Source organism: Scyliorhinus torazame, chromosome 8 (genome assembly GCF_047496885.1).
Source record: "Scyliorhinus torazame isolate Kashiwa2021f chromosome 8, sScyTor2.1, whole genome shotgun sequence".
NCBI classification, from domain to species: Eukaryota; Metazoa; Chordata; class Chondrichthyes; order Carcharhiniformes; family Scyliorhinidae; genus Scyliorhinus; species Scyliorhinus torazame.
This window is the reverse complement of record NC_092714.1, coordinates 131,498,482-131,511,520: the sequence shown is the minus strand read 5'-3', so window position 1 is coordinate 131,511,520 and position 13,039 is coordinate 131,498,482. Positions and strand designations below refer to the sequence as shown.

General features: G+C 51.6%; 1 protein-coding gene across 6 annotated transcripts in view; it reads right to left on the bottom strand.

Moving 5' to 3' along the window:
* Positions 1 to 13,039, bottom strand: part of LOC140428112 (E3 ubiquitin-protein ligase Midline-1) — a 572,352-nt gene that overhangs the window by 209,071 nt on the left and 350,242 nt on the right. For all 6 annotated transcript variants that reach the window (XM_072514187.1, XM_072514188.1, XM_072514185.1 and 3 more), the window contains one exon: positions 333 to 1,048. In XM_072514187.1, the coding sequence (XP_072370288.1) occupies positions 333 to 992 (660 nt within the window). In that variant the 5' untranslated portion in view covers positions 993 to 1,048. The remainder of the gene's footprint in view (positions 1 to 332; positions 1,049 to 13,039) is intronic.

The following is a 13,039-nucleotide window of genomic DNA, read 5'->3' as shown; positions in this document are numbered from 1 at the left end:
TTTTCTGAATGTTTGGACCCCTACCTTACCAAATGGAGCACCTTTCACACCACTGTACTCTCTGTTTTTCCTTCATCTCCTGGAGTACTGAATGAAGCGCTTGTTCATCGGTCACAGCCTCCTATTACATGTCCTATTGCATGCGTTGAACCTGTCAGCCGTATGGGGTGTTGACAACAACAATGTGAACTTGCATTTATATAGCGCCTATAATGTATTGAAAGTACCAAGTGGTTTCCCAGGAGTCTAAGCAGACAACATTTGACATGTCCCAAATGCTCCCTTCCCCCCAGGACAGAAAAAAGTGAATAGAAAGGTCATATGCGACGTACCTTTATTTTGTCAAATCTGTCTCCGAGTGCTGCCACTTGGTGGTCTCGATGTCGCCCCACCAGTTTGCACAGGGCGCAGATCAGCTGCTCGTCTGTCACACAGTACATGTTGACCTTCTCACTCTCATGCTCGAGGCACATCAGGCCCCGGAGGTGGGAGTCAGGGACAGGCTCAATCAGCCGGTGCCCGGTGAAGGGTTTCTTGCTGGGGTGGGTGGCCTTCAGGCAGCCATCGCAGTAGGAGACCTCACAGGTCACGCAGGTTTTCACAGCCGCCCGCGGCGGCTCCTGCTCGCAGAACTGGCAGGGGATACGCTCGGCCGTCGTCATGGCGCTGCCGTCGAAGGGCCGCTCCCGGCGGCTCTCGCCCGGTGAGTTGGGACCGCTGATTGAAGCCTTCTGAAAACGGTCGATGATGTTCTGCAAGGTGACGTTACGCTTCAGCCCCTCTAGACCACGATGGTTGAGGGCAATGACATAGCGGCACGTCGGGCACTGGAAGGCGCCGATTGATTCCACGCTCTCGTTCGATGCGCAGTGAGACACCAGGATGCGGTGGGCACAGCTGAAACAGAGGCTGTGGGCACACGGCAGAAGCAGCGGATCCTCGAAGAGCTCCAGACAGATAGGGCAGGTCAGTTCCGACTCCAATGTTTCCATCTTCAGGCAAAGCAATCCTGTGTCGTCAGCAAAATCCAGGGAAGCTGGCGAGCTATCTGGAAAGGCAACACAGGATTCGATTAGACAACATTGTATGTGGGTGGGTTGTGGGGGAGGGTTGCTCAGTTTAGGGAGGTTGCCGACTTACGCTGTAACAGCGACCCATTGCTCATGACACTGCCTATCCACACTAACCTCTATTGAACATCCCTCCAACACTTCCTACCTCAGCCTCAAGCCACAGAGAGGTAGAGTTAAGCGTTCAGATCGCCGAAACACCTTAGAACCTACACATTAATATCTAGATCTCCCCATCGCTGCTCTCGCTCAGAAACGCATCGTCCAGAAGTCGTCCACACAGCAACCCCTGCTCCGTGCTCCACTCGAGAGCCATGCTCTGCTGCGAGCAGACAGCCCAGTCAGCCAGAAACGCTCTATCTCCACCGTCTGAAGCAGCGAGCCTGTGCTGCCCAGTTCACCAGAGGCAGCCTCAGAGGGTGCAGCTGCACGCGCTCTCTCTCTCCCCTCCGAGGTCCTGTCCTGCCTTGGGACCTCCTAACCTTTCCCTAAACAAACATTGCTACATTAGTGGGGTTTATACACTCATTAGCGAGCCAGAAACAGCTTGACAGAGAGAGGGAAAAAAAAAATCAATGGAATCACGTATAGCCAACTAGCTCTGGGCATCATTAATTACAACCGACTTACTTCAATATTGCAAGTGAGATTGGAAAGACTTTATTGAGGGGAAACACAACACCTTAAAGAGGAAATACCTTTGTGAGAAAGTACTTGGCAACTCTTCCCTTTACCAACAAGCATGCATGATACAGTGATCATTGCAAGCACTGTGTAAAAGTATGAAAACAATTAAAGGGTCACGGTTCTCATTATAGAGCAGAGCCCAAGAGTTGGGGTTGGGAGCTGGGATGAGGAAATCATGTTGCAGTAAAGAGCAGAACAGTAGATTGAAGGTTTTGAAACTGAATTTTCAATCAAATCAGCTAAACCCATTGTTTCATTTCGACTTGTCACATCGTCAATGGAGCAACAAGTTTTACATGGGACTCCCACCAATCAAATTCATTTTCTCACTTGAAATGCCTGGGAGGGACGGCCTAAACTTTTTGCGTATTGGAGATTGGGATTACTTTCCCACACTTCTCTCCCCTCCTGGATCATGCTCAAAACAGACCCTTTGATCAATCTGCTGTGAGCTGCCTTAGCCCCCCTCTAATTTAATAATAATAATCTTTATTATTGTCACAAGTAGGCTTACATTAACATCACAATGAAGTTACTGTACTGAAACTGTAGGAAAAGCTCTGACAGAGGGAAGGAGTGATAGGCAACATGAAGTTTTTTAAAAATGTATTCTCCTCTTCTTTCACATTTTCATCCAAATTTACATCTTTTACATTGTATTGTTACAAATGCAATGTCAATGCCCTGGCCACAATTCCTCCCTCCCATCAACCCCCAAACAACCCTCAACATTTTAAATACAAATATCAAAAAAAAGGAATCAGGAATCCACCATCCAACCAGACATAGTCACCAACACCATTCACAGTACAACCCCCACCCAATGTTCAATGTCATCCAATTCTTGAAAGTGCATAATAAACAATGCCCATGAATTGTAGAACCCTTCCATCCTTCCCCTCAACTCAAATTTCACCATCTCAAGTGTTGAAAACGCCAACAGATCCCCCGCCACGCCAGGGCACAGAGTGAAGAAACTGACCTCCACCCCAACAGAACCCGCCTTCGGGCAATCAGCAAGGCGAAGGCTAAAACATCTGCATCCGTCCGCACTCGCTTCCAACCCCAGCCGATCCAATACCCAGAATATGGCCTCCAGAGGACCCGGCTCAAACCTCACACGTACCACCTTCGAAATTACCCTGTACACCTCCCTCCAATACCCCTCCAGCTTTGGACAGGACCAAAATATATGAACATGGTTTGTGGGTGGACCAAAATATATGAACATGGTTTGTGGGCCCCCCCAACCCCCGTAACGTTCACAAACATCCTCTACCCCCTCAAGGAGTTGGCTCATTCTCGCCTTTGTGAGGTGCACCCTATACACCACCTTCAGCTGTATCAGCCCCAATCTCGCGCACAAGGTTGAGGCATTTACCCTCCAGAGCACCTCACACCACAACCCCTCCTCCATGCCCTTTCTCAACTCTTCCTCCCACTTTGCCTTAATCCCCTCCTCCTTAATCCTCGTCTTCTCCCAGAATCGCCCCATAAATCGCCGATACCCCCTTCTCCATTCCCTGTCATCAGCACCTACTCCAACAGTGTGGAGGCCGGCACCACCGGAAAGTTCTGTCTCTCCTTCTTAGCGAAATCTCGGACCTGCATATATCCTAAACATTTCCCCCTGCCTCAACCCATATTTCGCCCCCAGCTTCTTTATCCCGCAAACCGGCCCCCTAGAAACAAATCCTTTCATGCCCTGACGCCCTTCTCCTCCCATCTCCGAAAAGTCCTATCCCACTTCCCTGGCTCAAATCTGTGATTCCCCCGAATCGGCTTTTCCCTTGACCCCGCCCCCAGTCTAAAGTGCTGCTGCAACTGCCTCCAGATTTTCAACATCGCTACTACTACCGGAGTCCCTGAGCATTTCCTCAGGGCCATCAGAAGTGGCGTTGTTGCCATCGCCCTCAGCCCCGACCCCCTACACAGACTCTCCTCCATTCTAACCCACTGGGAGTCCCCCGCTCTAATCCAGCTCTTCACCTTCGCCGCCCAGTAATAATATAGTAAATTCAGAAGACCCAACCCCCCTCACTGCCATCCTCTCTGCAACAGCACCTTCCTAATCCTAGCCACCTTTCTCCCCCCCCCCCACCCCCCCCACCCCATATAAACGAGGTAATCATCTTTTCAACCTCCTTGAAAAATGCCTTTGGCAGGAAGATCGGCAGGCACTGAAAAGGAAACAAAAATCGCGGCAACATGTTCATTTTAATTGCCTGTACCCGACCTGTCAGCGACACAGGGAGACCATCCCACCTTGTCAGGTCCGCTTTCACCCTCCCCACCAGACTAGTAACATTATACCTACAGAGCCCCCCCAAATCCCGTGCCACCTGCACCCCCTGTTCCCACCCTACGGAATGGTAGCCACCCCCCACCCTTGCCCTCACCCCTGGCCGAGACACCACAAAATATTCACTTTTGTCTAAATTTAGTTTATATCCCGAAATAGACCCAAACACTCGAATCAGCTCCAATATGCCCCCCCAATCGACATACTTGGTTCCGATGATAGGCAATCTTAATAACAGTTATTTCAGTTGTTCAAATGTTTTTGAATGTAAAAGTTTGGTGGTGCTTCAGATTTAAACAAGGCATCGCATTTGCAAATGAGATTTGGCAGATTTGCAATTATGGGACATGAGCAGGGAGTGAGGGCATTTGCAATCATGTCATGTCTTTCATGATCTCAGGATGCGCCAATGTCTTTTCCAACTAATCATTACATTTGAAGTGTAGTCACGGCTCTAATGTAGGAAATGGAGCCAACTGCCACAAACAACAATGAGAGAATTTCAGGATCATTTGTTTTGAGATGTTGGTTGAGAGATAAATATTGATCAGGGCATAGAGGAGAACTCCTCTTGCTCTCCATTGAGTAGTGCCAAGGGATGTTTGTGGCCACACCTGTGAGAGAGCAGTCGGGGCCTTGTTTTAACATCTCATTCGAAAGACATCACCTCTGACAATGCAGCACTCCCTCACTCCTGCAACGGTATTTTTAGCCTGGGATATCTGTTCAAATCAGCAGAGTGGGTCTTGAACCCATGAGCTGTTGTTGCCTCAGAGGCGAGAGTGATGAAGCAACAGCATAATGGCCTGCCTCTTCTCAACTTGCCCCAGACAAAACACCCAGCACTACCCAGTCAAAACACAACAGGGATAATTTTAGAAATGTATTATCGCTGGTGAAAATATCTCTTTATCTTACTGCACAGATTCAAGAACCTGGACACAGCTGCCCATCAGCAGCAAAAAAGTTAGATAGTCAACCCTCACCTGACAGGAATATGAGCAGACTGCACAGCCCCTTACTCTCTCCTCCAGTCAGTCAATCAGATCATGGATGATCTTCACCTTAAATCCATTTGCCGGCCTTTGCTGCAAATTCCTCAATACCCTTTGGTTCCCAGTCCGAAAAAATGTGCGTCCTTGGTTTAAATCTCTCCATGGCCCTTCCAACCGTACACAATGGCTGTGATCTTCCAATGTCGGCCTCATGCGAATCCCTGATTTTCATTGTCTGACTGTTGGCAGCAGAGCCTTCAGAAGCCTAAGGACCGAAGTTCAGGAATTCCCTTCCTAAACCTTTCTTGTTCTTCCTCCTTTGGGACACTTCTTATAAGCTAGCACTGTGATCAAGCTTTTGGTCATCTCTCCCACTGCCTCTCTAAGTGGCTTGGTGTCAATTTTTGTCTGATTACGCTCCTGTGAAGTAACTTGCAATGCTTTACTTCTTAAAAAGTTAGATAAATGCAAGTTATTGTTTAAGTTAAAGTGCCATTTTTAAACATGTCTTCTTTCATGGGATGTGGTGTCACTGGCTGAGCCAGCATTTGTTGCCCATCTCTAACTGCCCCTGAACTAAGTGGCTTCGAGGCAATTTTGCAGGCCGTCAAGAATTAACCACATTACTGTGGGTCTTGAGTCACATGTAGGCCAGACCAGGTAAGGACAATAGATTTCCTTCCTTAAAGGACATACCAGATGAGTTTTTGAAACAGCCGATGATAGTTTCATGACCACCGTTGCTGAGACTAGCTTTATTCCAGATCAATTAATTGAATTTAAATTCCACCAGCTGCCCACGCTCCCAGAACATTAGCCTGGGCCTCTGGATTACTAATCAAGTGACATCATCGCCTCGCCACCATCTCCCCCAAATCTCTTTGACGCCGTAATAAAAATAAATAACTTTCTCGTGATAAAAATATTCAATCGCAAATTTTTGAGGCAACAGAACGAATCCACTTTCAAGAGCCGTATGAGAATGACTCACTGGTTAGTCCCTTGTGGGAGAATTTCCTGGCCCATTCTCTTGTAAAACTACATGCTCAATATGTACATACAACATCAGTTCAAATAAAGGCCACAAACACAGCAAATTACCGCTGCTCACAGATCCATTATGTTTCAGGCAATGGTGGTTCTGCCATCTTGCTGTTAGCCGCTGTGATTTTTATTAAATCTGACACAAACCATTAACTGCCCCTTTTCACAAATTGAAACAAATGATTGACTGGGTTAAACATTGCTGGCATTGGGCAGATCCTTGTTTGGGCAGATGTACTACATCATATTTATACTTTCTGTGACAGCACAGTTCCCAGGACCACAGCATTCAACTTATTCTTTTAAATTCCTACATTATGTCAATTAATAAACAGCAATGTGGTTGACTATATAACTTCCTTCTGATGTGGGGGCCAAGCAAACCATTTAGTTGTATCCAAACCCACTCCTACAAGAGTTACCCACCTTCCAAGATCAACCTAGAGCCTCCCAGGTATTAAAGATGCATCTCCAATGTGGGAAATCCCATTAGAAAAAAAACTGTCATGTGAGAGTACCTTTAAGAAATGGGTGTTTACTACTGCAGTGATGTCAGAGTGGGTGGAGCTGGGCTGTGTCAGCTTTTTACTTTCGTTTCAGGCAGTTAGCAGCAGGGTGTGTTTTAGTTTCGTTTTCAGAGCTGGACAGCTGCAGTCACAGCCAGAAGGGGTAGTAGTCTCTCTCTCTGTAATCTAAAAACTGTAAATTGGGGACTTCCGGTTGCGGCTATGCGGAGCTAAGTCACACATTCGGCAGCTCCCGCAAAAAACGGACTTTTGGGCTCTTTTCAGGGCCCCCAACGGAATTTTTTCGACGTTTCCCGCTGTGGGAAGGAGAGTACAATAGCTCCCCGACAGTATATGGCTTTTACCAGGAGCGGGGCAACTAAAAAAGTGGTGGTGGACCCGAAGAAGGTCCGATGGAAGATCAAAATGACGGCGGGCGGGGACCAGGCAGCATGGATGCAGTGGGCGCAAGAGCAACAGGAGGTTATCCAGCGCTGCTTCAGGGAGATTAAAGCGGACCTGCTTGAGCCGATGAAGGCTTCTATCGATAAGCTGCTGGAGACGGCCCAGGGGGTGGCAATCCGCGAGGCCCGACAAAAGATCTCCGACAACGAGGACGTGATCTTAGGCCTGGTGGTAAAGGTGGAGGCGCACGAGGCGCTCCACAAGAAATGGCAGGAGCGGTTCGAGGAGATGGAGAATCGGTCGAGGCGGAAGAATTTGCGGATTCTGGGCCTTCCGGAGGGGCTGGAGGGGCCGGACGTGGGGGCCTATGTGGTCACCATGTTGAACTCGCTGATGGGAGCGGGATCCTTCCAGGGGCCCCTGGAGCTTGAAGGGGCCCATAGAGTGCTGGCGAGGAGGCCCAAGGCTAACGAGCCTCCGCGGGCGGTGCTGGTGCGGTTTCATCGGTTCGCTGATCGGGAGTGTGTGCTCAGGTGGGCCAAGAAGGAGAGGAGCAGCAGGTGGGAGAACGTGGAGGTTCGGCGCGGAGGTTCAAATATACCAGGACTGGAGTGCGGAGGTGGCGAAGAAGAGGGCCGGGTACAATCGAGCGAAGGTGGTGCTGCACAGGAAGGGGGGTCAAGTTTGGCATGTTGCAGACGGCGCGACTGTGGGTCACCTACAAGGACCGGCACCATTATTTTGAGTCTCCGGAGGAGGCATGGGCCTTTGTTCAGGCCGAGAAGTTGGACACAGATTGAGGGTCGGGATGGGCGTTTGGGGATTGCGGTTGATATGTTACTTTTTGAGGGGGGGTCCTTTGCTCTTGTTTTTCTTTCTTTCTGGTTCGGTGAGGGTGGTTAGGGCGGGTTGGGCACTGTTTGGGTTGGGTTGGTCGGGGGGACTCTTGGAGGGGTGTAAGCAAATGGAACAGGGGTGCATGGCCGGCGGTGAGATGGAGCCCCGCGGGGAAGGGGGAGGCCCGAGTCAGGGGTGAGGGGACTGGGCCTGTAAAAGGAGCTGCGTCAGAGGTGGCAGGGCCGGGTAGGTGGAAAGCGCAGGCTTTATCTCGTGCTGAAGACTGGAGGGGGCGGGGCCGGGGCGGGAAAGCGAGGGCTGTTTCCCGTGCTTGGGATGAAAGGGGGAGGTGGAGAACCTGCGGATGGGGAATGGAAGAGGAGGGTGTGTCACACAATGGGAAGAGTCGAAGGAGAGGCGGAGTGGCCGGGGTCAGCAGACTTGCGGAAGTGCAATGGGGGGAGTAAAGCAGCTCGGATGGGTCCTAGCCGGGGGGAGGGGGGAGGGAATCGAGTTGTTGCTGCTATGGTCAAGGGGGAGCTGGAGCGAGTGGGGAGGGGTTGAGACGGGGATCTGCCGCCGTGGGGAACGGGCCGGGCGTGAGGTGCGGGCGCGTGGCTGGCCGAGGAGGGATTATGGCTAGTCGGCAGGGGAGGGGGATGGGTAGCCCCCTGATCTGACTGATAACCTGGAATGTAGGTGGACTGAGTGGGCCGGTTAAGCGGGCCCGCGTCTTCGCGCACCTGAAGAGGATGAAGGCGGATGTGGTTATTCTCCAGGAGACATACCTGAAGGTGGCAGACCAGGTAAGATTGAGGAAAGGGTGGGTAGGTCAGGTGTTTCATTTGGGGATGGATGCCAAAAATCGAGGGGTGGCGATCTTGGTGGGAAAGAAGGTGTCATTTGAGGCGTCGAACATTGCGGCAGACAATGGCGGTAGGTACATAATGGTAAGTGGTAAGTTGCAGGGAGAGAGGGTGGTACAACAAAGAACAAACTGGTCAATATGTATGCCCCGAACTGGGACGATGCGGGTTTTATGTGGCACATGTTGGGTCGGATCCCAGACTTGGAAGTCGGGGGGGCCTGATAATGGGGGGTGACTTTAACACGGTGTTGGATCCGGCACTGGATCGCTCCAGGTCTAGAACGGGTAGGAAGCCGGCGGCGGCTAGAGTGCTGAGGGGGTTTATGGACCAGATGGGAGGGGTGGACCCTTGGAGATTTGCAAGGCCGTGGGCTAGAGAATTTTCATTCTTCTCACATATCCATAAGGCTTATTCCCGGATCGACATTTTTATTTTGAGCAGGGCGCTGATAGCGAGAGTAGAGGATACCGAGTACTCGGCGATAGCCATTTCAGATCACGCACCGCATTGGGTGGACTTAGAGCTGGGGGAGGAGAGGGACCAGCGCCCGTTGTGGCGCTTGGCGGTGGGGCTGAGTGAGCGGGTCCGAGGAAGCATAGAGAGGTACCTGGAGGCCAACGATAACGGGGAGGTCCGAGTGGGGATGGTATGGGAGGCGCTGAAGGCGGTGGTGAGGGGAGGGCTGATCTCCATTAGGGCCCACAAGGAGTGGAGGGAGCGGGGGGAGAGGGAGAGGCTGGTGGGGGAGATGGTGAGGGTAGACAGGAGGTATGCGGAGGTGCCTGAGGAAGGGCTATTGAGGAAGAGGCGCAGCCTCCAGGCCGAATCCGACCTGGTGACCACCAGGAAGGCGGAGGTGCAGTGGAGGAAGGCCATGGGGACGATTTAAGAGTATGGGGAAAAGGCAAGCCGGATGCTGGCGCATCAGCTTAGGAAGTGGGACGCAGCTAGGGAGATCGGGGGAGTTAAGGACAGGGGAGGGTGTGGTGCGGAGTGGGGTTGGTATCAATGGGGTCTTCGGGGACTTTTATGAGGAATTGTATCGGTCCGAGCCCCCACTGGATGAGGGAGGGATGGGCCGCTTTCTGGACCAATTGAGGTTTCCGAAGGTGGAGGAGGGACTGGTGGCGGGATTGGGTGCCCCGATTGGGCTGGAGGAGCTGACCAAAGGGATAGGGAGCAAGCAGGGGTGGAAGGCACCGGGGCCGGACGGTTTCCCGGTCGAATTCTATAAGAAATATATGGACCTGTTGGGCCCGTTGCTAGTCAGGACCTTCAATGAGGCAAGGGAGGGGGGGCTTTGCCCCCGACAATGTCCCAGGCACTGATTTCCTTGCTCCTGAAGCGGGACAAGGATTCCATGCAGTGTGGGTCTTACAGGCCGATTTTGTTGCTAAACGTAGATGCCAAGGTGCTGGCGAAGGTCTTAGCCACGAGGATTGAGGATTGTGTGCTGCAGATCATCCACGAAGACCAGACGGGGTTCGTGAAGGGGAGGCAGTTGAACGCGAATGTGTGGAGGCTTCTGAACGTTATCATGATGCCGGCGAGGGAGGGGGAGGCGGAGGCGGAGATAGTGGTGGCGATGGACGCTGAGAAAGCCTTCGATAGGGTAGAGTGGGGGTACCTGTGGGAGGTGCTGAAGATGTTTGGGTTTGGGGAGGGGTTTGTCAGGTGGGTTAGGCTGTTGTATGAGATCCCGATGGCAAGTGTGGCCACGAACAGGAGGAGGTCTGAGTACTTTCGGTCCCTGCTCTTCGCACTGGCGATTAAACCCCTGGCTATGGCACTGAGGGAGTCGAGGAACTGGAAGGGGTTGGTGCGGGGTGGGGAGGAGCATAGGGTGTCGCTCGATGCGGACGACTTGCTGCAATATGTGGCGGACCCGGTGGGGGGTAATGCCGGAGGTAATGAGGATCCTCAGGGAATTCGGGGATTTCTCGGGGTACAAGCTCAACATGGGGAAGAACGAGCTGTTCGTGGTTCACCCAGGGGACCAGGAGAGAGGGATTGGTGAGATCTCACTAAAAAGGGCAGAGAGGAGCTTCAGGTATTTGGGGGTCCAGGTGGCTAGGAGCTGGGGGGCCCTGCATAGGCTTAATTTCACAACGCTGGTGGAGCAAATGGAGGAAGAGTTCAAGAGGTGGGACGCGTTGCCGCTGTCCTTGGCGGGTAGGGTGCAGTCAGTCAAAATGACGGTGCTCCCAAGGTTTTTGTTCCTGTTCCAGTGCCTCCCCGTGTTTATCCCAAAGGCCTTTTTTAGGCGGGTCAACAGGAGTATAATGGGGTTTGTGTGGGTGCGAGGGACTCAGAGGGTGAGAAGGGTGTTCCTGGAGCAGAGTAGAGATAGGGGGGGACTGGCATTGCCCAACCTCTGTGGGTACTACTGGGCTGCCAATGCGACGATGGTGCGCAAGTGGGTGATGGAGGGAGAAGGGGCTGCATGGAAGAGGCTGGAGACGGCGTCTTGTGTGGGGAAAGTGTCTGGGGGCGCTAGCAACGGTGCCACTGCCGTTCCCTCCAAGGAGGTATACCACGAGCCCGGTAGTGGCGGCTGCCCTCAAAATCTGGGGGCAGTGGAGGCTGGTTCGTCCCAGGGAGAACAGATGGGGGGGTTTTCGGGGTGGCACAGGTCAGGGATACGAAGGTTGGGGGACCTGTTTGTGGACGGGAAGTTCGCGAGCCTGGGTGAGCTGGAGGAGAAGTATGGGCTCCCCCGGGGAACACCACCTTCAGGTACTTACAGGTAAGGCCGTTTGCCAGGCGGCAGGTGGTTGAATTCCCGCGGCTGCTGCCACGCACAGTACAGGACAGGGTGCTCTCGGGGGCTAGGCGGGAGTGGGGAAGATCTCGGAAACTTACCAGGTGATGCAGGAGGAGGAGGAGGCCTCGGTGGTGGAGGTGAAAAGGTAAGTGGGAGGAGGAGTTGGGAGAGGAAATCGAGGAAGGAACGTGGGCGGACGCCCTGGGGAGGGTCAACTCTTCCTCATCGTGCGTGAGGCTCAGCCTCATACAGATTAAGGTGCTGCACAGGGCACACATGACCGAGACAAGGATGAGCCGGTTCTTTGGGGGTGAGGACAGGTGTGTTAGGTGCTTGGGGAGCAGCGAATCACACCCATATGTTCTGGGCATGCCCAGCGCTGGAGGAATTTTGGAAGGGTGTAGCGAGGACGGTGTCAAGGGTGGTAGGTTCCAGGGTCAAGCCGGGCTGGGGGCTCGCAATATTTGGGGTGGCAGAGGAGCCGGGAGTGCAGGAGGCGAAAGAGGCCGGTATTCTGGCTTTTGCGTCCCTAGTAGCCTGGCGAAGGATTCTTCTTCAGTGGAAGGATGCGAGGCCCCCCAAGCGTGGAATCCTGGATCAACGATATGGCGGGGTTTATTAAGTTGGAGAGGCTGAAATTCGCCTTGAGAGGGTCGGTACAAGGTACTTTAGGCGGTGGCAACCGTTCTTAGACTTTCTGGCAGAACGGTAGACATTGGTCAATGGCAGCAGCAACTCAGGGGGGGGTGGGGGGGGGGGGTTACTTTATTTTTGTTTTTTTCATTTACACTGGGGGGTCTGAGGTGTGTATATATTTGTTGTGTTAAGTCGGGGTGTTAATGATAATTTATTATTTATGTACGGGGGGAGGGGGTATGGAGGGTTGCGTTTTTGGACTGTGTTTTGTACTTAACCCTGTTTGGTTCCTTTTTCATTTTGTTACTGATATTTTATGAAAACCTTAATAAACATTTTTTTTTTTTAAACTGTAAATCGATCCTTTGGTGATTTAAAACTAATAACTGGTGATCTGATGGGAGATAATAAGGAGAGTGTACCTCAGATTAAAAAATAAATCCAGGAGGGTGGAAGAGACATGAAAAGTTTCAAATGTTTTCACTGTAATAAACTAGGCCATGTAAAGTCACAGTGTTGGCGGTTGAAGAAAAGCACTGGGAAGGCTGATGTAGTAAAACAGGATAAGACAGTGGGGTTTGTTAAAGTGGTAAAGGAAAGCCCACATGAAGCGAAGGAGGTGCAAAAGATTGTGCAGCCTGATCAAGAGGTGATTGATAAGAAGGTGCCAGATCTCTTTACAGAATTTACTTGTGAGGGTAAAGTTTACTCATGTGTATCAGGAGGAGCAGGTAAAGAAGTCACAATTTTAAGAGATACGGAAGCTAGTCAATCTTTAATGGTAAGAGATGAGGAGTTATGTAGTTTGGGAAGAATGTTGCCAGAAAAGGTGGTAATTGTCATGATATTTAGGTAAACATCATGGTACAAACATGCATACACACTGATGGACAGATCAATGGACCAAACAACACACACAACACC